The following is a 25,541-nucleotide window of genomic DNA, read 5'->3' on the forward strand; positions in this document are numbered from 1 at the left end:
CATAGCAAAGTTGAGAGAATTCTTTGTATTGAGCCAATTGGCATTGCAGCTTTCAAAATAAAAAATTAAAATTAAAAAAAAAGAAAAAAAAAAAAAAAACATATCACACGTGACGTGAAATATCTCTGTCAATCAACCCACGTATACAGCACAGCCAGTCAACAGGTCAGGATTAACTGCACTTATCTCGAGAACACGTGGCTCATCGCCACGGCGAAGACACCGAACCCGACGCGGTTCACTCATTTCAAATTAGGTAGCTTAGAACGAGGTCAACTGCACGTATTGCGCTCGTCTAGTTTGCACTGGTGACAAGTGGTCTGAATAACTACAGGGATACGAGTACTATCGGTAGGTTAGAACTCAACAACCCCGAACGACAAATAAAAAAATAGATACCTGTTCAACATAAAAAGTAATCAGTTTAACATCTGTTATTTGGAAACAGTAACTGATCAAAAAAAAGAAAATCTTGAACACGTTGCTGGCACCCTGAGGCAATATCAAAGAAAACCAGGAAAAAAAAAAAAAACTTTGCGTTATGACCGTTGAATGAGTGAATTTATCACTGAAATGACAGTGCACAAAAGCTTATTGGACTTCAGCATGATGTAAGGTTCAGTGGAAGGGGCAACAGGGAGGTTGCCAAGGAAACGTGGAACGGAAGCAGGCATTGGATATACATTTCAAAGCAGTCCGCAGCCATTGGCTGGCGGTCTCCGCCGGACTGTGCTCATTGGTTGGCAGTCCCGTGAAAAGTAACAAGCTCCGCCCTTAATCTTTGCGCTTTGTCTTACACCGACCACCTAAAACACGGATTTAGGTGCACTTTTGGTGCAGTAACACAACAGAAAGGAATTAAAGAGGTCACCAAAAAGCTATACCCTCATAGTAGCGCTAGAAGTAGAAATAAATGAAAAAGCCTACGTCTACAGGTAAAGCCTCGAAGCGGGACAAAAACAACAAACTGCATTCTAAATATGACAGCCGACTTTAAGTCGGACCTACATATCTAATGTCATTTTTAGAGTGTGTGCTTTTCTAGAGGAAGAATCTTAATTTTTTCCACATACAAAAAAAATGTAAACTTTTAGGGGCACCTGCATGTGTGTGCATGGTCTTTCTATGACCCCTTATCATTTATTCATCAGAATCCCTTTTTAATTTTTACCAAATCACTGCTTTTTAAATAGCAATTTCTAGTAAATCTTGACAAGGCCATAACGTATGAACAAAAGAGTAGGCAAATAAGAACAATCACAGCTTCCCTGACACACTCACACACAGACAAGAAAAAGTAAGCCAAACCTAGAAATTGCTATTATTGTAGCTGATATACAGTATACATTTTTTTGTTTTACCAGGGTATCTGTACTTCTGGACAACATTAGTCAATGAATACTATTTTTTCTCCCCGTACAGGTACGGTTGCAACAACTTTCTATAATCCAGAACTGCATTTCAGTCCGGCCAAAGTCTTGCTTAAAATTTGTACGATTTTGTGTAATTTTGGGAATTCTAAGAAATATACATTAAATATTTTATCTGCGGATGACAGAGATAGGTAACATGAAAGACGAGAAATTATACAAGCAACATGCATTCTCGTTATAGAAATATGTTTTTAACAAAATGTACAGTTAGGGCAAATATCTCACTATTTGACTACTCCACATGATTGTTCCAATCTTTTTTAAACAACATGTACCTCATCACATGGCTATCCAACTGAATAGTTAATTAGCTTATTCTAACCCTCAAAACAATTACGAACACAAGTACGGAACATCTCCACAGACCGCAATAGCTGTACTCCTGTCCTGGAACCGAAATGACCCCTTGCTTAATTTTAGACGAAAAATAGAAGATAAAAAAAGAAAGAAACATTACGTTGATATTTTAGAGGTGCACTTTTGAGTGCCAATTTAAGTGCTTTCTTTTCAGAATTTTTAAAAATTTTTTTCTTTTTCTTTTTTTTTTTTTTTTCCTTAAGGTTTCCAAATCTAGAACATACCCTCCATGAAGTGCTTACTGGCGTTGTGAGCGCCTAGTGCGAGGAACAAAGTGCCTGAACTCAGAGCGAAATCTATGGAGATATAGATACATATATACTGTATATATGACATATGTACATGTATATACTGTATATCTATACCCCGACATCACACCCAAATCAAGAGCCGCATCCTCCGTAAACGGCGTCAGACTGGGTCCCGAGGCTCCCGGTGGCGGCGCTCATCCTTGACGAAACCAGGACATCTTTCCAAAGTCCAAGCGGCAAGACTCTCCCCCATACAGACATCCTCTCGAAATACTGATGAGAACGACAGACTTCCAGACACGTATTCCGGACTACGCGGTCGCCACCTCAAGCTCCGACTTACGTTACATGAGGTTTCGCACGAATCTGGACCGAATGCACCCTGAACCGATGCTCGTAACACACTTCGTAAGATCCAATTCGAACCGCCAGTAACACGCGAGGGCCACCGCGAGTCCGCGTGCGTCCGTGCGTGAGCCGCCTTCCTGAGTTTAACGATAGCCAACTTTTACTCTTGACAGGAAACAGCTAAATAATATTTTCCAACAGCAAAATTACGCCCGATGCAAACCAAAGCAAGCCAAAGTAAACCTTCACCTGTACAATTTCACTGCGACGGGAGTCACCAAGTCCCACATTATATACACTACACTTTCCAACAAACGAGCACTCTTAATATTCACCATGAAACACTACCATTCACTATGGTATTGCTGATGTGTGGGAACCTAGCTATGTGACCAAATACCGAGTTTGTTTCTTTCCTTTTCTCCATTTCGGCGCTGCAGAAGGCAAAAGAGGAATGTTTACATACAAACGTCTGTACAATGTTAAGGGCTCCAGTATCGAAATGCTAAAAATGAGCTATACAGAAGACATTTTTGCATATGAACTCCTACAGTCTTGCTGCTGTATAAATCTGTAAATGTACAGAAGCTGTATTCTTATTTCCACGAACAATATTGAACATTCAGAAAATTTCCTGAGATTTCATTGCTGTGACAAGCGCCACTGAAAATGAGAGAGAACGAGTGTGAGAGAGAGAGAGAGAGAGAGAGAGAGAGAGAGAGAGAGAGAGAGAGAGAGAGAGAGAGAGAGAGCGAGAGCTGCTGTTAGGTCCATAGAGGTTTTTCGATTTGAGATCTGTGGTCTGTCCATCCCTGGTGCAAACGGCCTGCTGTCACAGGTCAGGTCAGCGCTCGCACCGCGGTGGACTCTGCTCTGGGCGAGGTGAGGCGAGGGGTAGCACCATTACGACAGTCCAGTGAGAAGACCTCACAAAGTCATGGTTTGGAGAAAATACCTGGAGAAGAGTATTGCTGTTGTTAAGACAATTGTAGTGTTGACCTTCAAAAATACGACCGATAAACAAAAGTACAAAACAACTTTTTTTTTTTTCTTTTTTTTTTTTTTTTTTAAAAAAAAAAAAATGAACACTGGCAGAGCTTGACCAAAAACAACTCCTAGGCAGAAGTCTGTCATATAATTAAGTCTGAAAGTTAAAAAAAAAAAAAAAAAAAAAACAAATGAATGTCCACGGTTACTAGGAATACTCCTTCCTGGGCTGTTCGTCAGTGGTACACTTATCAGTCATTTCCTGGCAGAAGTCCACCGTGACCGTCTGGCTGCCCTGTTCAAACTTCAGCCCGGACTCCATGAATACGCCCGGGTCCCGGCCCTCGGCAGCCGGCGCCGCGCCTCCCGGGGCGTCGGCCCCGTTGCCCGCCAGCCACCGGGCGGAGCCAGGCTCGCCGTCAGAGGGGCGGGGGGAGTTGAGGAAACGGGGCTCTGGGGTGGGCGAATCGGAGGTCGAGGTGAGGTCGATGCTGGCGGAGGGGGCGGGCACGGGTGCGGTCTCGGCGGGCCGCAGCACCGGGCAGTAGCGATGCAGCGACTGCACCTGTTCCGGGCTCAGCTGTACCTCCCGGCACACCTCCTGGGACAGGCAGGAGAAGTTCTCCCACAGCTCGCCCATGCAGGCCTCTAACTTGCTCCTCTCCGTCAAAAGCTTCTCTTTCTCACACACCTGGGGGGGGGGGGGGGGGGGGGGGGCACATCATTATTATAGCGAGGTGGCACAGTTAGTTACAGCTGCTCCCTTGCAATCTGAAAGACCTGGGTTTGAACCCCACCTCCTGCTTTACTACCTAGTATTACGGCACTCTGGATTGCTCGCGTGCGCTCCCTCAGAGCTGCTGAATCCCTGTTTGGACACTGTGCTGCAGAAATTGCAATTAACTTCATAAAGGACCCTATACAAGTCGGTAGCCTTAAGCACCGTGTCACGTCCTGCCCACAGTGCTGCAGAATGAAGTCCAGGCTGCCCACGTGTTCATGTCTGCGCAAAGTACTTAGGGCTATTTAGGGCCAAGGTGCAGGGCTGCTGCCGGTGACCTTTCAGACAGTTTCCACTGCCCGCGCCTCGCAACCCGGGGGCGCTCTCAGATAAAGGACTGCGAGATCATAATCAGGGATTCTGAGTGACATCAAACGCACGCACGTCTGCGCTGCGGTTGCATGCTATGCAGTGATGATTTGCATCAAAGGCCCCGGGGAACAGGGGGAGCCACGCCTCCCGGTGGAAACAGCGTGGGGTCCCACGCAGAGCCGTTGCCATGGCTGGAAACAGAGGGGGCCACACCATGTATATGTGGTTTCATATGGGCCTGATCCCTGTGCACACCTTCGCCGTGGTTACACAGTGGTTAAAGCCTTGGCTTCCGGGGCACGACTCCAGCACTTCGCTGTACTGGATGATCCATAAGCTCTGATGATTGAGACTCTCACCTCATGACCCTTGGTACAACACTTACACAACCTAAGGAGATAATTCACTCACCATTTTCTCTTTTCTCTAAAGGCGAATACATTGTTTTGTCAATATTGAGTTACCATCACAAAGGAGGGTGCAGTGGCGTAGTGGGTTGGACTGGGTCCTGCTCCCCGGTGGGTCTGGGGTTCGAATCCCGCTTGGGGTGCCTTGTGATGGACTGGCGTCCCGTCCTGGGTGTGTCCCCTCCCCCTCTACCCTTACGCCCTGTTATTGCCGGGTAGGCTCCGGCCCCCCGCGACCCCCGTATGGGACAAGTGGTTCAGATGATGTGTGTGTCTGAGTTACCATTGCACCATCTCCTCTTTGCCCAACTTTCCATGCTCATGCAGCCTTATGAATGTGTGTGAGACAGAGAAAATGAGAGTCTGTGTGAACGGGAGGGACAGTGCGTGCTGGAAAGTGTGACAGAGAGACCAAATGATGACACTCGAGGGAATGTGTGCATGCATGGCTCCGTGAGGGGGGTATGTCTTTGTACAGTTTTATTATTTTATTGTTAACAGCATTTTAACTGTCCAGGGTGGCTGACAATGTGAACTTTGTACACTAAGCTACCGGCTATTCTTTATCCATTTACAGGGCTGGGTAATGTTACTGAAGCAATTCAGGGTAAATAACCTGATCAAGGGTGCTACAGGGGGACTGCAATGTTCCTGTGAGTTTGTGCGCGAGTGTGTGACGTACCAGCTTGCGTATCTCGCACTCCAGGTTGAGGATGCAGTCCAGCTTGCGTTTGCGGCAGCGCTGCGCGGCGATGCGGTTCTTGCTCCGGCGCCGCACGTCGTGGATGAACTCGAGCTGCTCCGAGGTCAGCTTGTGCATCTTCACCATCATTTGGAAGTCGTTACGTGGAAGATTTGTGATTTGATCGACAGGGAAGGGAAGTTTCACCTGTTCGGAAAGACGCACTTTGAGAAACGGCCTCTTTCGGACACCTCCGATCGCACGCTCCCGTCCCGATCGCCCATCTGCTCCATAAACGTGCAGGAGAAAAAGAGACAGCTGGTAGCGTAGGAGTTGGAGCTGCTGCCTTAGGGCTCAAAGGTTGCGGGTTCAAATCCCCCCTCCAGCTGTAGTAGCTTTGAGCAACATACTTACCCTAAACTACTCCAGTAAAATTAGCCAGTTGTATAAATAGTTGTAAGTAGCTTTATGTTATAAGCTGATTTGGTGAAAACCGGCGTCAGCTAAATCAATGAACGTAAATAAGAATCAGGTTACGGAGACTTTTTAACCCACGCACAAGCTGAAATACTAGATTTGGAAAATGATACATTGACTAAAAGTGAGAAAGCTGAAAAAATCTTTAAAAACATACATTTGAGACACAAGCACATGTGGATCTACAAGAAACACCACCAGAGCAGAAGAAAACAAGCTCTGTGCGAGAAGTACCACTGAGGGCCACAAGGTGGCGCCCCTGCACAGCTCACCAGAGGCCCTGAATGTGCTGCAAGGTGAGCTGATGACTCACACTTTGAGAAGGGCTTTGCTCTCCAGCTACCAGACCTCTGTGCGCACAGAGCAGCAGCGTGGGCTTAAGGTGACAGAGCAGATCCGAAAGAAGAGCTCAGCGTCTCCCCACCTCCCCTCAGCGCTTGGGAACCGATGGACGCGAGAGGCCGAGGGGCGATTCTTAATTCCCGTCACAGGACCACCCGTGGCGCGCGACTCGGCGTGAACCTGCTGGGGAGTTCGCCGTGCGTTCGCGCGTGTGCGCATGCATGCGTGTGTGTGCACGTACAAAAAAGCGGTTTAATATCACAGCCCAAGGAGAGGTGCAAGAAACAAGAATAAACAACTGACTAGAAGATCATAAGATTAATTATGAGTAAATAAACAAAAGGGGCCTTAAAAGAGCAATTAAAAGCGTTCTAATTGTTGCATGCGCACAAACAGGCCAAATGTGAAAAATGCGCGGTGATTTTCTTATCTCCATCTCGCACTTTCCACTTGTCCCTCCAGGTGGTTACTCACACACACACACACACACACACACACACACACACCCTGGTGATTCCCGCATTCATCAGGGGACCAGACCTTTGTCGGCTGGGCTGACACGGAAGAGGAACAACAAAGAGCAGAGGAAGGCAGCCCAGAGACCACACGGCTGAGTCCCGCGGCCGTCTCCGCGTAGCAGGAACAAAGAGGAGCAGCGGTGGGAGGAGATGGGGATGTTCTCCCTCCCCCAGCCATGCGTTCCTCCTGCTGATCTGGGACCGAGTTGGCCCCCCGCCGGAGGAGCCGTCATCGCCTCGGTGAGAAACCCAGCAGAAGGCCGTCCTTTCGGCGCTAACACCCAGAGAGCCCCATTAGCCGGCGCAGCGGAACAGGGAGGATCCGTTGCCATCCTCAGCACGCAGCGCTGATCTGGAGAAGGATGTTTAACGGTGTGAAGAAGTGCCACAGCACATATCTCACACAGGACACGCACCACGCCCCAAATGATCCGGAATAATCAGAGGTGAAAACGTAGCGAGGGGGACGAAGGGGAACTGGGTTTGGAGGTTGCGCTGGCCTGCTGCGGATGCCATGCGGTCGTTGGAGGTCAGGTTCGCTGAGGTTCCTTCGCTTTGCCGGGCAGACGGCTGCCCCGGAGTCACGGCTCCATCCTTCAATCGGCACTACGCTGCGACCCCTCGGGATTTACGGCTACGGCCAGCGGGATAAAGCGTCCCGAAGGAGCGGTAGACATTGGGTGAGGAGTGAGACGGGAGCCCAGAACCCGGCGTGCTTCGATACCGTGTGACCGGCTGTGGCGAGAGGCATCGGAGCAGCAGTCTGAAGCCAGGGTACACGCTCACATCACCCCCTCCTCAGAGAGTCCGTGGCTCTTGTATGACCCAAGCGCATGCAAATGCGCACATTGAACCCGCAGCCAGCCATGTACTCGGTGTCTGGCCTGAGGTAGCGAGGATCGCTACAGCGACCAGCTCTCCAGAGCGTGAAGGTGTCAGGAGAGATAAGGCGGGTCGCACCCTGTCTGCTGTGACCTCGCCAGTTTCCCTTTCCGGAGAAGAGTCTATATTTAGCACCTCCGCCAGGAGACCCCGTGCTGCAGGGGGTCACGGTGACAAAGAGCGGTAAACTCACACTTTCTTCTGGATTCCTGCATTTGGCTGCCCCTCCCTTGCTCGTGCCCTTTATTTAGATCCAGAAAGAAAAGTGGGGCTCGTCAGGAGCTTCCGTCTAAGCGGTGTCTACCACCTGACCAAGGGTTTGAGAAGCTGGGGCAGCTGGGTAATTGGGACAGATAGAGTACACACCTGCGTGGACCCCTGGGGCAACCGTCTACGCACTCAAAACCGCAGAGGGGGGGTCTTCATCACGGCCAACCCATCCGCAGTTCCCCAAACTGAAGCCCACCACACACACTGTTGGCATCTGCAAGATGCATCATGGGACGGCCGACCCGTTTTAACAATGTACTTGCCCTCAAGGGACTTCTTTACACTACAGCAGTGACCACGACCACTACTTCAATTGCGATTTTTTTTTATTTATCTCACGCCTTTCTGCGAGGTGATTTACAATGCTACATTTGTGCACTTCGATGTATTTAGTCTTCACCCATTCATATATCAGATTGTTCTTATCGTGCCAATTCAGGCAAGTCCCTTAATCAAGGGTACAAGAGCAGGAGCAGGGATTTGCACCCGGGTCTTTCGACCGCAAAGCAACAGCTCTAACCACTACGCCGCCTACCATCTGCTGAACTAGTTCATCGTCTCCTGCCCTAACAACTATTGCGCTTAGTACTTGAACTACTACCGCTGCTATGACAACCGTGGCACGGTGCTAAATAAAGCTCTCCCGGAGTGGAAGCCGCGTCCTCCTCCACAGCGGGCACCGGTGTCCGTGCTTATGCGGTGCGGTGCGGTGCGGTCCTGCCGCGCGCGCAGCAGAAACGGCTGAGGCTCCTGCGAGGAATGACGGCGTGGGCACGGTTGCTCCGCCACGCCGGATCCCAACGCCCTTAGCTCCACGGTGAACCCTGCTTCATAAATTCACTCTAATTCGCAGCGTAGATGAAACAGAGCACAAAGCACATTTAACCGCAAGGCAAAGAGCCTCATGTGCTATGACATAACATTGATAGCGTTCCCAAGCACAGAGGTAGCTTCTCCACAGCGCGCACACACACAGGATGTGTATTTCATAAAAATATTGGGGGTTGTGATTGAAAGTGCCCATCTCTGACCAGGGTGACAATGTTGGAAGTGTCCTCCACTTCTGGACCATAAAGTTCACCTTGGATCCAGGATGTGAGCATTGAGGGGGCCCCACAGGTTCCATGCTGGCCAACTGATCAGACAAACATGTTTACATTTAGCAGATGCTTTTCTCCAAAGTGACTTCCAATGAACTCTATGTAGCATCATCAGTCCACATACCTTATTCACCAGGGTAACTTACACTGCTAGATACACTACTTACACTGGGTCACTCATCCATACATCAGTGGAACACACACACTCTCTGTCACACACACACTATGGGGGAACCTAAACAGCATGTCTTAGACTGTGGGAGGAAACCAGAGCACCTGGGGGAAACCCATGCAGACACGGGGAGACCGTGCAAACTCCACACAGACTGAGGAGGGATCAAACCCACGTCCTCTTGCACCACACAGGCGCTGTGAGACAGCAGTGCTACTTTCTGTGCCACCATGCCGCCCCAAATTAAAGCAGCCTGCACCATTACGAAGCTGAAGCAAGGTGCTGGTTTGGGCGTGGGAGCGTCAAGCGGTGCTCGGGCGATGCCTGCGATGAAGAGGAGCCCTCGCTCATTATCTTTCCTAGAAAGAGGCCCTTCCGCTATAATCCCGTCTCTATTGCAGCAAGAATGAGAAGCCGAGCAAGTGCGGTTTTACTTGCCATTCATCAATAGAGCTCCTGCCAATACCATCGAGACCACAAACCGTTCATAGCGAGAACGAGCGGCGCGTAGCGTAGGACACCAGCAGGGAAACGCAACTGGCGCTGGTGGCTGCGCGCTTCCTGCGTGAGCGGCGCGCTCACGAAGAGGTTAACGTTTCGTACGCACCGAGGAACGGCCCGCTGCAAAAAAACTGCTGCGTAAGGCAACCAGGGCAGGAGCAGATGTGTGTGGCGGTTCTTCAGATGGGCCTCACACCAGATATAGCTGGTGTAACACGACCACACAGTGGTCCTCTTCCCCCTTTTCTCAGCTGCTGGATCGCGAGATGGGGCTCGCTTTCGTAGCGGTCTCGGCCAAGGCCTGCAGACGGTTGTGGCTTTGAAATGTGGGATAACCACGATCGCCTAACCCTCGGAAGCGCACGTTTCGACTGGAAACCGAGCGCAGGGTTCAAAGCCCATTTTACACTGCATCACAACGCAAACTGCGTTCGCTCTCGGTTGTGGAACGGCGAATATAAAGGGATGCGCTCAAACAAGCGTACCCTACTTAACCAACGTACAACACACAGGAAGGGCACAGTTAAACGGGTAGCGGTGGTGCTTCACGATTCCTGGGCTCTGGGTTCAGGTGGGAGTAACTTATGACGTACTCTCGATACTGCATTTTCTGGAGCTGCGCTAAAGATTTTCACTCTTCTCTACATGTTATGTTGACGATGATGTGACAATAAAGCTTGATTTGATTCGATTTGAGTTTGAATCTGGCTCATTCCGTGTGGACTCCGTGTGCATGGTCTGTAGCTGGTAGCGTAGTGGTTAGAGCTACTGCCGTTGGCCCCAAAGGTCGCAGGTTTGATCTCCACCTCTGGTTGTAGTACCCTTGAACAAGATCCTTACCCTAAATTGCTCCAGTAAAAGTTACCCAGGTGTGTAAATGGTTATAAGCATGTAATAATTGTGACCTTAAAATTGTGAGTCACTTTGGAGAAAAGCATGAGCTAAATGAATAAATGTCTTTCAACTGTTGACTCTAAGTGGCCTTGAGTGTGCGTTGCTCTGCAGAATAGACGAGTTGCACAGTTTAGCATAGTACAGCTAGTGCTGTCAACCCCCTTGCCGATAACATGAGCGAACAATAAATGTATGTTGGCTAACTGAATAAATCAACGTACACGGCTGCAGTACTCAAAGCGTAAACGCGCAGGAGCTTGCGGACCCGGCCTGACTCCGCGAACCCCGAACGGCTCCCACCAGTGCCGTTTCAGCCTACAGCTTTACAACTTCCTTCCACACCAGAATTCATTGTTTCCACTTCTGCGCTGCTGCTATTTTTACCAGGAGGCTTTATGAGCTCAGCTTGACGCTCTCTCTGCGAGCACAGAGGCCCTATAAACACTACTCCCCAGCACTGTTTATTTGCACAAGTCACTGGCGGGAGAGGGCAGTGGTGGATGGGATGGGATGGGGTGGGATGGGGTGGGGTGGGGCTTGCGAACCTGGGGCCCTGGGAATGGCAGGACGGAACCAAACGGACTTCGGACCCGGTTTCCATGCCTTGCGAGAAGTCAGGATGATAGACCGGGACTCTGGGAGGAACAGTAAGACAACGTTGTTCATAGTATGTCTCATCGCAGCTGCCGCTGGGTGTAAAATAAACGGAGGGGCACGCTTGGGCCGGGTCAGCACGAGATATAGCCGTCGACTCGGCCGAAAGGAGCAGTTCCGGCGCTCGCGTTAACGCGACGCGCACGTGAAAGATAAAGGGAATGGTGGAACAACTAGGTTTCCAGGGCTGCCGATCAAATCCACATCATTCACAGCCAGTGATCTCAGCAGTCATTCGAAAGGCCCATAAATCAGGAGGCGAGGCAGATGCGACAGAGGCAGTAATTACACATTATATCGTGGCGCTGTTTATCCGGCTGCTCTGATCGCGTGGAACGACGAGACGCCGCTGCGAAAGGCTCCGTTCCGACACGCCGTTCGTACCAGCTACTGGGGGCCGCCTGTTCCGAGAACACGATCGCCATGGCAACACACCGGTCTCCCTCACTCTCGCTTCGTTCTCCCAGGCCTACCCACCACCTCACCCCCCCCCCCCACCAGAAACAGACCGCTTTACCTCCCTTGCAAATTAATGCCCTTAATTGGAAGCTGGGAATTATTCTCTCCCTCTTGTTAAAAAGCTAATTCCATCAGAGCAGTGGCATGATATGGAAATTGAGAGCTGCACCTGGGCCTCAATGAAATATGTACAGGGAACACATAAGAAACGGACTCCAGCAGAGTGCTTAAGGCCTGCGTCCGGCCAGTCCAGAGCATCTCTATCCTTCTCTCTCCACTCATCGCAGTGAAGTAAACAAAGGATTTGAGTGACGGGGAGCAGAGCAGGTGGGTACCAGAGAAGCTGCTGGATCGCACATCCCAGCCGAGTGAGCGCGCTGCACCGTTTTTACCACGATCACCGGGAAGGCTGCACAGGGTCACTGGTAATACCGGAAGCCAGTGTGACGCGCTGCATCATGTTAAACATCCGTTTATCAAACATATTACTCGCACATGCCTGCGCACATACCCCGGTGAAATGAAATTTTCAGCTTATGTGCATGGGAAACGGGCCCCGTTTTGCGCAAGTCGCCGCGGTGGCGGCCGCCGGCGGATCCTCTGGGAAGCCGGCAGTGAGTGAGAAGCTTAGCCTTGTGTTGCCCTCCCATTAGGAGAGACAGGCAGTCCTCCGGGGCAAGGCGGTGTACTGGCACAAGGACCTCAACAACACGCACCCTTCACTCTGCTGCAGTGTCTGCACGCTGAGCGTACAGCCAACACGAGCACAAGCGTAGCTCATTAATTTCATTAAAGGCAGATAATGTTACAGTGGTACTTGCATGCTGTCGACATGTTGTAAATTGTTATGCTAGTATGGTATTTTAAATTCTATTCTAACCGGTGGCCGCAATGAAGACCCCCAGGTTAAAGCATTTTATAGGAGCTCACCTCTGCCCCCTGGTCTTGGACATGGCAGGACTCGCTGTCTCCTTCCGACAGAGACCCAGACTCGTCGCTGGAGTTTGTGCCGTATGGCTGCTCGCACTTGATCTTGGGCCTCACCCGGCCGAGCACGGCGTCCGCCCCCATGGCACCCGGCTCTTGCTGATCCGTCGCCAGGCAGCGCGTCGCACCCGAGCAGGGTGAAGAGGACAACTCAAACTGGGGAAGGCTGCAAGGGGAGCCACCGCTCCCATCTTCGGCATAGGAGTACGAGGAGCAGGAGCTAGAGGTGCGGGTACGGGTCTCTGAAGGTGGGGAGCGGGGGCACACCTTGATTGGCACGGGGCAGCTTGTGTTGGGGCGCGAGCGGCAGTGCGACGCAGCATCCGGGGCCCCAGCACTGGGGGAGTACGTCTGGGGGGTGGGAAGGGACTGGCTGGCGCCAGCACACAGGCTCTTTGGCTGGTGCTCGGGCAGCTCCTTCTCCATGGAGTTACCCCTGGGGTAGGAGTGAGCAGGGGCTCCCAAGCGATCGCATGCCCCGGAGGAAAAAATTACGCTCCGTCGGTCCAGCTCCTCCGGCCTGCAAACCCCATCGCAGGGGGTTGACTTCCAGGAGAGGCTGGCTGAGAAGCCATCGACTTCCTGGGGGGAGGCTGCCGTGGGCAGCCCTAGCTCTGCGCCAAAGTGCCCGTAGTCCTTCTTGTGGTCACCCTGAGTGCTTCCTTTGTCAAGGGGGCAGCCAAGGCTGCTGCCATACTCGGGGACACCGAGCTGCCCTGCCAAGCCAGCGCCCTTCCTGATGGAGGACTGCAGGCAGGGCAGTGATCTGAGGGCGTCGTCCCCGTCCAGCTCCATCTCAGCCACGCCATCCCGGCCAGAGGCATCTTGGTCTTCCTCCTCCTCTGTGCACGGCTCGTCTTTGATGTGGACCACTGCCGGTCGAGGCGCTCCCAGGACAGCACTGCAGCTGCCGCTGCCGCCACCACCGCTCTCCTTGAATGTGCTTGGAAAACCTGAGGTACTGCTGTGTGAGGAGTTGTTGTTATTGTGCTTGTTGTAGCTCTGATACTTCCTGTACTTGGGAAAGCGAGGCATGTCCGAGGCGACCTGCTTGTCAAAGCCCAGCCGGCCGTCAGAGTAGTCGCCGGGCATAGGCATGGCGAGCCTCTCCTCGTCCAGCCGCCGGGTGGAGTTAAGGCTCGCGCTGTGTGGCCTGGTCACCACCCTGTTGGCCTCAAACTGAACCATCTCTTCTGGAGTGGCCTCTCCTTCAGAGTGGTCACCGTCCTGCGGTGGGGGCGGCGCTCCCTTGTGACGGAGCAGCAGGCCGTCCTCCTCGCTGCGCAGTTGCGCCTCCAGGAAGCGGAAGCACGAGTCCTCAAGGTTGTGCATGCGCAGGAATTCGGCACAACGGATGACCTCCTGGATGTTTTCTCTGCTGAGCAGCAGCTTAGCCGTGTAGGCAAACTGCAACAATGGGGCGAATCCCCTGGCAGTGACCTGCAAAAAAAAAACGGGGAAATTGACAGCATTACCATCAGCACTGCTTTTGTTTGCGACTCTTGGGCTGTGCTTAGACAATCTGACAGCTCTAATGGCCATGGACAAACACTGTAAAGTACCAGTTAATCTTTCATTGGGTCAGCACTGGATGTCCCGCACAGCGGCACATGAGGCCAGCGGTGTTTTCTGGTGCCGGGCTTGTATCCAGCCCTCTCCCAGGCACGATAAACACCCCAATGTGCTGCGTAGCTGCCCGAGTTGGACGCTCTCTAAATAGTGCACCTCGCTGTCGAGGATGTTCTGGGTCACCTGAAGCCACCTGTCTAAGGTGAGGTGCTTCTCCAGTCCACCGGTTAACAGGACCCCAGACGATCCTCACCGCGGAACCGTGACAATAGAGGGAAGCCTTCCGTTTACAGGATAATGCTGGATAACTGTGTAAACTCTTGAGGCTGCAACCATAACCAGCTGTCTAAAGGCGTCATGTTTGGCTGCAGAGATGAGTACGAAAAAGGCTTGTCAATGTCCCGCCCTGGAGACCCATGCTCAAGGCCCGTGCGGACGAGCCGCTCCTCGGCTCTGCTCCACTGCAATTAGTACGACTGGTTTTCCCGCAGGAGCCTTGCCGGTAAAAGGAAGTAAGAGAGGTGACGGAATGAAGAGCGTCAAGAAAAGTGCAACGTGCACCTGAGACGCCAACCCTTTATTAGCGTGTCAGAGATAAGGCGGGGAGGCGGCGTTCCTTTGACGAAAAGAGCGCCGTGCATGACTCGGTGAGGTAGCCTTTGCTTTTTAGACTTATAGAACACGAGTAATGATGTCTTTCTAATGAGCTGGGACAGTGCGGCGCTGCCTGCTGCGTGTATCTTGCGCTGGAAGCAACAGCACACAGGGGATTTTGCTCATTGTGATACTGTCTTCTTCAAGGCCTCCACACCAGGCTACCTGCTAGTAGAAAAGGATTTTTCCTTCCGCCAAAAGAAGGGGGAAAAAAAAAAAAAACGCACAATTTTCTGTAGAGTTTTTACGTAGAAATAATAACTGGCAAGTGCGTACATCCAGATGCAACCAAAAAGGCCAGACCTGACCTGTTTTTTAGAAAATGAACCAAATAAATAGGGCATGTGAGGACAGCGGGATATATTAAGCACTCATAGTTAGTAAACATGCGTGTTGTATTTACAATTGAAAATTTGCTGATCGACTTTCTACTCTTCATCGCATGGATAAGGATCCTACTGAGTTTTTTCAATCCAATTTCAACAGTGTGCCATAAAGCAGCGTTTTATCGAGTAGAAACGAGCAATTCACTGCGGAATAAAAGAGTGCAAGAGAAAAGTGCTACCTTCTCTCTACACTGTGTGGACTGAGAAACCGTAAGGCTTAGTGTCTTGCTTGCACCCAACACTTGCGTAGATGGTAGACACACAAACATGCAGGATCAAGTCGCCTTTCTCCAGCTCACAAGCAAGGAAGCATTCGGAGCGAGAGCACCTGGTACGACGACATTCCGCTCGCTGCCTCCAGATGTCGAGATCCCCCCCTGCGGTACGGAGGCAACACGGTCCCCAGGTGAGCAGCGGACCCTCTTTTCACCCCTCCCCCAGACCTGCTCGCTCAAGTGCTGCTCTGAAGATATCGCGCCAGTGCCAGGACCTTGTTGCTGTGGAGAAGCATCTCATTCTTTGTGTGGGGGATGGGAGGTGTGTGTGTGTGTGTGTGCGCGTGCAGGGGAGGCTCTGAGAGAGCACTGCGCAGCTTATAAGCTCTTCTGTCACTTCCCAATCCCTCTGCTTACTTGGCTGCTGCGGACGGGTGGCCATTGTCCTCGGCACCGCGCAGCGCATCGGGGATGCGGACCCGATTCTGACCGAACGAGACTCCGCCGAGAGCCACAGGCAGCGAGGCGAACCACGCTCCGCGGTGTAGCTGGAACGAAGCTCCATGGCCAACAAACAGAGAAGGTGGCGTAGGGGGTGTGGGGTGGGGGGAAAAGTGCTGAGCGCACGCTGGATCTATTTTCAGCTTGCATCAGCAGCCGCCGCCTGCAGGGGCACGTCTCCATGTGTACCCTGCACCATATGTGATTACTCTACTGTTACAACTGGGAGCCCTAATGAAGGCTGGAAGCAGGGAAATGGAGGCGAAACACACAGAGAAACACACACACCCACGCGCACGCGCGCACACACACAAAAATCCATACCAGAGCAGTGTATCAAATGAAAGGAGCACAGCGGGAAAAAGAAAAAAAGAAAAAAAGAAAAAAAGAGAAGCGAGGTAGAATATCAAGCTTCAATTCAAGTCATTAGCCGATGGGCTGCAGCACATGAGAGGATTCTGCTGTTAATGGCACTTACTATATGAAGTGAGGACAAAGAGACAAATTAATCAAAGTGACAGATCTGGGCCATTTTATGCTAATGCGCAGCTTCTGGACTTAGGCTGGCGCTGTTCCGTATCTGGAGCGCCGATACTGTTACGGCGCAGGAAACTGTACGAATAACACATTGCAGATCCTGACAATTCGCACCGCGCTGCCGGGAATCCTGCCAAGTCCCCGGGCAACCGTGCGCTCCAATGCTATCTCCCCCCCCCCCCGTCCGCAAAGACCCTCTGCTCTTACAGTGGCCTCTTGCCTCCTTGTGGCAGGAACGGCTAATTAATTCAAATATGCTGCAGGAAATTCCTGCATGTCATGCATTTCAATGAGGGCGGCAGCGTGTGTGACAATGCCGTTTTTTTTTTTTTTTTTTTTTTTGTTCCCCCGCGCATGAAAGATACGGTGCCGCTGCGCTGCGGTGCTGACTAACATGCACTCTCAAATTCGGGGAGTGACACGCCACTGATGCAACGTTCAGCACTTTTGAGGACATTTTAACTGAGCAGAGGCAGCTGGCACTCAGCACACATTTACATTTATTTAAACTGACGCTTTTCTCCAAGGCGACGGCCGATGTTGAGCTGCTTGCACTGATTTACCCATTTACACAAGTGGACAATTTTTACTGGAGCAATTTAAGCTACCGGTGAATTTAAGCACTTTGCTCGAGGGTACTGCAGCAGGAGGTTGGATCTGAACCTGGCTCCTCCGAGAGTGACTCCAGCCACCTGCCGCCCACAAAGCGGTGACGCGGCCAAACTTGCACGTAAATTACAGCCGTTTTGAATTCTGTTTCACCATGTCGCATAGCACTAAAAAGCATACGCACAAAAGTATAGCAGCCAATTTTTACAAAAAATTTTAGTAGCCAACCTCAACAACACCCTCGCATGGCTTGACGTTTATTTCTATTTTACTTCCCATAACCACATGCCAAGCAGTAAAAAAGTCCGGTACTGCCGAGCTGAGATAGAGATGATGGTATTCCATGTTGATTCACTCTTTCTTCCCTACAGTGCCTTGTTTGAGATCCCACCCCTTTCTGCTGGGGAGGGTTTAGAGCAGGTGCCTTTACAGTGCTGGTCAGGTGATGCACACTATGGGATCACACTGGATTTGTGGGATACGTGTACTAGAAAGAGCTGCTCTTAACGCAAAGGTCCGTAAGAGGACTGTCAAAGCTTGAGGAATTGATTCACCTCCTGCTGCTGGCAGATGAGAGCCGAGGAGCTGTAAGGGTATCTTTACGATGAACTGCTTCCGTACCACCACCGGGTGCAATAAGAGCGTGTGACCGGCTGCGACCATTTGCCTAACAAGCTGTAAACGTGTAACAGTCTGATACTTTTGTCTGGCATTGGTGCCGTGTCCAAGTACTGCCTCCAACACGTGCAGGCGGCTGCCCAATGTCTGCAACCTCATCTCCCCTGCAACCTGAGGCCCTGCGACCAATCTGACCTCCCAGGGAAAACACGTGGACTGTGGAGGAAACGTGTGCAGTTATGAACAATGAGATCCTGCGAAACCCTTCGCTTTCCCACGGTTTTCTCTTCTGCAAATTTTGTGACCGAGGGGGCGACGTGACAAATGGAAGACAGCTCATCAGTTTCGTGTCACAAAGGATGTGAGGTAAGGCCTTCCGCGCCTCTGAAGTTACTTTCGACAAGCAGAGGTGGTCCGAGGTCCGCCTGCCGGCCAGTAGCTCTGCATCAAAAGCATGGCTCCTCCTGCTTCGCAAAGAGAACCAGGGACCAGCAGTGAACAGGAAAGCTCTTCTGGTTCCTCCACAGCAGTTACTGCGTACGTAGGGTGAGCCAGGGAAACGTGCTTGCCTGGACAGAGCCGTCGCCCGGTGAGTACAAACGCATGCCCGTGACCCGTCGCCGAGGAGGAGAGTGGCACAAGTAGGTCACCGGCATCCCTCCGGCATGCAGCCGCGCTCTGAGTCAGTGAGATGGAGTGCTTGCACGCGGTTTCATCATCATGGTGAGAGCAGCTCGCAGCATCCCTCTGTCAGCGACGCAGCAAAGGCTCCTCGCTCGGAGCAGGAGGCGCCGTTTCAACTGGCACCCGTCAGAAATCTCAGTAATAAAACATGCTTCCTTGTTGAGCAGGAACACAACAGCTCCACGGCACCCTTTGAATCATTGGACCCCATGCGCCTTCAAAAAGAGCTGCGCTGCAATTCCGTGTGGGTGTATTTTAAACGTAAAGGAATTGTTCTCCCACTTGCTCTTTGGAGCAGAAATGCATTTTTTAAGGAATGTGAGAAACTAGAAAACAAGCACCGCTTTGCTCGTTTTTACACGATGCGATCAGCAAAGCCGTCGCGGATAACCTGCTCCCTCACAGAACCGGCAGGCACGATGTCATCACCCCGATTCTAAAGGCTTGAGAGCGTCCGGGTCGCCTGATTGGATGGCACTTCAAGGAAAGGGCACGGTCCGATTCACGAGCTGGAAAAAACACTGAAATGACCCGTTCGGTCCAACTTCTCATTCCAGCCCAACTGTTCCTCAAGGGTCCGGAGAGAAGAGGCAGCGCAAAAAGACAAGTGTGACCCCCGCATTGTTTAGTAACAATGGCGTTCCCGCTTTTTAGGAGCAACCGTAAACCAACAGAGCGGGCATCACAGCGAGCCTCACGGTACAACAGCCAGCAACATAGCAACACAGCGCCGGCGCAAGCCCCATCCTGGCTTATTTACAACCACTAAAAAGCAAAAAGTGACAAGGCACCTAACCACTTGAGTGATGACATCATTAAATTATGTCCCTCTCTGCTGGGAGACAACACCTCACGGCACCCAGTGAGTAATTTCAGCTCCACACCGGCAGACAGAAAGCACTACCCCCTCCCCGCTGCAAACCTCCGGCTCAGTACCAGAGATATCCGCTCTTGGCCTGTATTGATACGCTCGTTATTCTTTCACAAGTCCACCTGCTTCCTTCTGCCAGCTTTTTAACTACTCTGTACTCATACTCGTTGCTCTACTAAATAAAAAAAAAAATAACCCCTCCACTCACACCTGAAATATTTCAGTATTTGTAAATAACTGATGAGGAAAACGGAACCAAACTGATTCTTCTGCGTACGGCTAGCCTATCCCTTGGGTAACCGTCTGTGTGCGAGAAGAACGATCGTCGAATGCGTCATTTTGCTAAGGGAGCAAATGCAAGCGTCTTCAAAGGAGGCTTTTTACGCAGATTAGGAAGAGTGGTGTCCTTCGAAGAAGAAAACGTCTACAGCAACAGTTCTTGCAACGATGTTCCTGTTACGCTCCACCGCGCTCCAGTTTTGTAGCTTTCTTCGGGACACCATAAACATCAAACGCCTTCAGAAAAAGTACCTGCGATCACATCGGGACACAAAGACAGGCAGGCGCGCGTACGCGGTAAGCGCGGCAGGAAATCGAGAGCTTTTCGAGTGGGTGATGACTGGGATGGCGTCAATCACGGAGGCAAACGCTACTTAGCGCTGTTGCGCGAGAGGTGCTAATTGGCGACTGCGAGCGTGCCAGGTTTCACTGGTGAGTTTCGCAACTCTCCGCTTTCCGCTCCGTGAACGAAACACAATTACGTTCCCCCCACTGGAAGCACGAAAATCACGGCCCGCCGTGAACCATGGCGCTTACGGTAGGAGGAAAACATTACACGGGTAGGCCATGAGACACTTAATGCTTACATTAGCGACAAACGGCAACTTTTGCATAAACTGTGACGTGAAGAACTCCAGCATAAGTCTGGAGAAATTATAAAATTATTTTTCTTACATTTGACGTCACAGACTTGTAGTAAGCGAATCAATATACTGCTTGTACCGTTTACTAAAACTGGATAATTAGAGCATACTGCTAGTCTGCATTACTGCAATAACAGGCACTTTGCTAATTTCTGACATAAAGCATACTTTGCAAATTTTATGTTTAATTTTTTTTAAACCTGCAAGGGGTCCAGAATCAAAAGCATGCTCTCCTGAGCTCCGAACAGCTTCTTGAGTTAGTCTTTTGCCGTCTGTTACGTGCAGTCACTTGGGCCATAACATGATTGCTGCGTTCCTATTAATCATTATTTATGCTACTTTGTGTAGAAAAAACAATTGTTTACGCTGGAAAAACGGTTCTGGGACAGAGCACTAAAAATACAGCAATCATCACTTACACCCAAAATAGTGCAAACCCTACCATAAAGATCATCTTGCAAAGAAATTTAAATGGAAGTGAAACGTAAATCCCAAGGGAAACTGCATGAGACTTCAGCAGGTACTGTATATACAACAATGAAATAAACAAACATCACACAAACAAGTGTAAATGTGTGCAAATAAATACATAAGTATTAAGTACTGACAGCTCAGTCCCACTCGGAAAATAAGAAGTCGGTACCACCGTGACAAGAGGACTTTTTATAGAGCAAAACGGCTGTTGGCAAAAATGACCTGAGGTAGAGCTCCTGGGAACAGTAAAATGGAACCAGTCAACTAGAGCGCATGAAAATAATGCAAGAATATACAGTTTCAGACTGTTTCCCTTTGAGGAAAAGCGAAGGTTGGAATTTGCTGTTATGTACACTGGGCATCACGCTATTTCCAAACCGCACTCGTGAAAATCTATTAAATAAACCGTGTTCCTGTATTTACTCATCATGTTACATCGATATTGTGTAATTAAAAGAAGCGTTATACTAGAACCGACTGTTTTTTGCTACTCATTCCACTTCTGTAGGTACTGTGGAATTTATTACGTATGAGGAGAAGGGCAGTACGAAAGAGTTATGCTTTAACAATCGTGTGTTTGCCCTGTCTGTTGATGAAATTCACTTTTATTTACTCTGAGCTGTATGACACTTCGGAGAAAAGCATCTGCCACATGGACAAATGCTCATGAAAACATTTATCTGCTAATGCTTTTGGCCAAAGCCACCTACACAAAGCTACTTAGAATGATTTACTAATTTATACAGCAGGGTATTCCTACTGCATCCACTCAGGATAAGTACCCTGATCAGCGTACTATTGCAGGAGCTGAGATTTGAACCCTAGACCTCCTGGTTGCAAAATGACAGCTCTAATTACAACACTACCTGCTGTCCTAGCAAACATTTAAATAATGTATTCAATCCATGGGTGTCTATGCCTCTCGTGAGCAGCCCCCTCATCTGTGACCAAGTTTGCCGAAATGTGGCCATGGGCTTCTCCATATGTCTTCCCACCCACCTCCTCCGGCTGTGTCTACATCTTTATGCTCACGCTCTTTGCAGCGCTTGTAACTTCTATTGCTCTCCGCATATGTAAGTCTTACATGACAAGTGGAAACATTTCCTGCAGCTCATTTTGCTTGTCATTTGATACGGACTGTTTGTTCAGCAGACTTCAGCGCTAAGATTATTCTTCAAGAACATTAAAGATTCAAGGGTACAGAAGCTGGGATGCATTTATTCCAAAAATGCTGATTATAATTATTCCAGTAATACTACTGATTAACCCCATCCTTCAAAAATTACTCCTTGAACCCATTTCTATGCCTACGCATGTGTTTTAGTGAAAAGTGGGTCCATCGCACCCAGGTGTGTCACGTATTGGCATCTGAAGAGGCATGGGTGACCTACCTCCTCGGGCAAGCTGACCACCAGCTCATTGTCGGCCTGGCCCACCAGCACTTGCAGGAAGTACTCGCTGCAGGCGGCCAGCACAGCACGGTGCGCGCGGAACTCCTTCCCCTCCACCAGCACCGTTACGTCGCACAGGAGGTCCTGCTTGCGCTGGTCGTTCAGGCACAGGAGCACGTTGGCGCAGTGGACCGTCGACTCATACACGTACATGGGGGCCTCCGGCTTCTCATCCACGGACATTCCGCTCACGCCCTGCGGACAAGAAGAGGGACACGGGTTACTTCAAGCTGGAGGCATCCCAACATCTCTGTCACGAGACCGCGGCCTACCAAACAACGAGTCAACACGCGGGCCACGGCCCTCTCTTATTTTCCCTCCTTTTTGTCTTCACTGAGTAAACAACACACACCCTTCCTTCAGCTGTAACGTGGAGGAGTATGCAGGATCCCTAGCAAACCGAACCAGTGGAGCAAAAAACACAGCTGTCCGGCTCCCGAATCTCATTGCAAAGAGCTCCGAGAGTCAAAATGCTGAGCGCAGAGAAAAGACAAAGAAAGTGAAACGCCGTGACATCTGCGAGATGAGAGCTCATCATGGTGAAGGCGACAGTATCGCATTTTTCCGTGTGCGTGTTTGGAAGATGGATGCACACCTTTGTCTCTCTCACCCAGGCTCTGACACCCTCACACCCTTGTGTAATTTATGCAAGTGCTAAATATATCAATCTGACATATGGTTCTAATGAATTTTATCTCAGTACTTGCTTCTCAGATCACGCCAGCACGATCAAAAGGGCAAGATCTCCCCGTAAATGACAAGCGCAATTAAATCCGGATCACTTGGCGATCAGAGTGCGAGCCATGCGAATACGTGAAAATTAAATATAAAAATGTCATGAATAACTATGGAGCAATTGAGTCACCTGCAGTTATCCTCACATTTTTGAAACCACCTATTTCTGTGTTAACAGCTTTCCTGGTCAGATAGATACATATGAAAGGGAGGTGATGCAAGGAACTTGACTTAGGGTGAAAATGTAGAGATATGCATTGCTTAATGACGGGGATACGTTCTGAGAAATGTGTCGTTGGGTGATTTCGTTGTTGCGCGAACATCGTAGAGTGCGCTTATACAAATCCAGATGGTATAGCCTCCATGCAGTCAAGAGACACGGTAAACACGAGATTTATGACACTGCTGCCTGCGTAACACAGCATAGTGTTTTACAGTAAACTTTTTTTTATAAGTAGAAAGAGTACACTCTAAAATAATTAGAAAAAAAGAGTAAATAAATAAACCAGTAACACAGGTGTTTATTATCATTATAAAGTATTATGTACCGAACATAACTACGTGCTATGCTTTTATACAAACGACTGGCAGCACCGCCACGAATACGCGAGTAACACGTTGCGCTACGACGTCGGTAGCCAATAAGAATTTTTCAGCTCCATTATGATCTTATGGGACCACCGTCGTATATGCGGTCAATCGTTAAGCGAAATGTCGTTAAGCGGCGCATGACCGCACGCTTTCCAAGCTTAGGAAAAGAACTGCAGTTGGACCTTTGAACAAGTGCTAACTTTACCAAATACCCAGACGTATAAATGGAAAGTCTAAAAATAACAAACTGTAAATTGCTATGGATGAAGGCTTCTGCCAATTAAGGAAACTGCATAATGAAACATAATGTAATTGATAATAGACCCAGCGGGGGTCAACGTACAGCTCCCAGCAGCGGCAGCCAGTACCCAGGCTTGGGGCAAACAGTGACAGCAAGGTGGTGAAGCAGGTGCAACAAACCCCATGGCCATAGAAATCCTTATCCATAACGGAGCAGCCCAAAGCAGGAGAACACCAGCCCGCCCTCACAACGCATGTGCGATACCCACATGGCTACATAAAAGGTGTCTGTAGTGAAAAATGCTTGAATGTGAAAACAGAAACTGGAAGGAGCGGCAACTGCAATATAGCGTGGAGCACAACGCAAGCGTCAACTCAAGCTCATCTGACAAAGCACACAGAGCACCAGTCAAAAATGTGAGTACACCTGGGCAACCTGGGCAATACCTGAACAGGAGGAACTGGACAGGAGTGCGAAAGCAATGCAGCACACATGCGCTCTGCTTCTTCGGGAGCGGCTGCAAAAGAGCTGGGAAGAGACGTGGGCTGAATTCCTGCAGGAAACTGTTAACCAAAAGCCTTGTGGGGGGGAAAAAAAAAAAAAAACTAGCTTCCAGAAAGTGGACTCACTGTCATAGAATAAGACTCCTGAAAAGTAGTGTCTTGTCACACATTAATCGTATGCAGAGATCGAGTCTGTTGGTCAGAGATGATTGCAGCTGGAAGCGGTAATTGCCTTTCCACTCCCATCGGGACGCGGAGCCTCACCGAGCCGGAGCTGCTCATTACCGTGCCGATGGCTGCGGCTCTCACCTGAAAAGGCCATTTGTTTCAAACCGCAAAAAGAACCCGGTCAGCTGTCTGCGCTGCTATAACTCATCTTCCCCGAGCTTTTCGCAAGAGTGATAAACCAGCGAGAGGCACCACTTCCAAAAATCTCTTGAAGAAAATATTGAGAAATTGCTTCCAGCAGAATAATATTTTCCTTTTCAAGCCATGCGGAAATACCTAGTACACCCACTTGAATGTACGCACTGTACAACCAGCGAACCGACCTTGTCTCCTCAAATTTTACATACTTGTTTTGTATGAAATTGTCCTAAGGCATGTTTGGAACATCTGGCCTCTGTTATTGTGCAGGCATTTTTTTTTCCCCCTAAACATTTTGGTTTGGAACATTATGGTTTCTTCTCACACTGGCTGTCTCAGACAGTAGCTCAAGAACTGTTTAGTTTTTTTTCTTTTTTTTTTTTTGACTAAACATTTTTTTTTTTCTTCCAGCCCAGACGGCTAATGACCCGTCTTCCAAGAATAATGTTTCCAGATGTGGTTGCAAGGTTCATGGCAGGCCACTCCTGCTTTGGAAGGGCTATTTTTTCTACGGAGCAACAACAAGGCAGGTTCTGAAATTATGCAAAAGAAGGAAGTGCCTCAGCCATGCGGAGGGGTGCGGGGCTGTTGCATTCACAAGTTTGTGAACGTTGCCAGTCGGCACCTGACTAGCATTCACAGAAACACATCTCGCCGAGTGACTAATCACGCAAGCAGTGCTGCCAAGACCAAGCGGGGTTGTAACTGACTCTCCCACCTGAACCGTAAGCGTGCTGCAGATGTGGTTTTGAGGCACCCGTCTACAATTCGCCACCTCCGTGACCCTCACGACAGCCGA

At 49.9% G+C, this 25,541-nt stretch overlaps 1 protein-coding gene across 1 annotated transcript in view; it reads right to left on the reverse strand.

Moving 5' to 3' along the window:
* Window positions 1-3,581: 3,581 nt before the first annotated feature.
* The window catches only part of bach2b (BTB and CNC homology 1, basic leucine zipper transcription factor 2b), a 62,871-nt gene continuing 40,911 nt past the window's right edge, over window positions 3,582-25,541 (reverse strand). Inside the window, exons 2-5 of the mRNA XM_029253267.1 lie at window positions 22,247-22,501; window positions 12,758-14,254; window positions 5,559-5,765; window positions 3,582-4,067 (exon numbers count right to left, since the gene is read on the reverse strand). Of these exons, the coding sequence (XP_029109100.1) occupies window positions 3,585-4,067; window positions 5,559-5,765; window positions 12,758-14,254; window positions 22,247-22,501 (2,442 nt within the window). The 3' untranslated portion in view covers window positions 3,582-3,584. The remainder of the gene's footprint in view (window positions 4,068-5,558; window positions 5,766-12,757; window positions 14,255-22,246; window positions 22,502-25,541) is intronic.

Source organism: Scleropages formosus, chromosome 1 (genome assembly GCF_900964775.1).
Source record: "Scleropages formosus chromosome 1, fSclFor1.1, whole genome shotgun sequence".
In the NCBI taxonomy this organism is placed as follows: Eukaryota; Metazoa; Chordata; class Actinopteri; order Osteoglossiformes; family Osteoglossidae; genus Scleropages; species Scleropages formosus.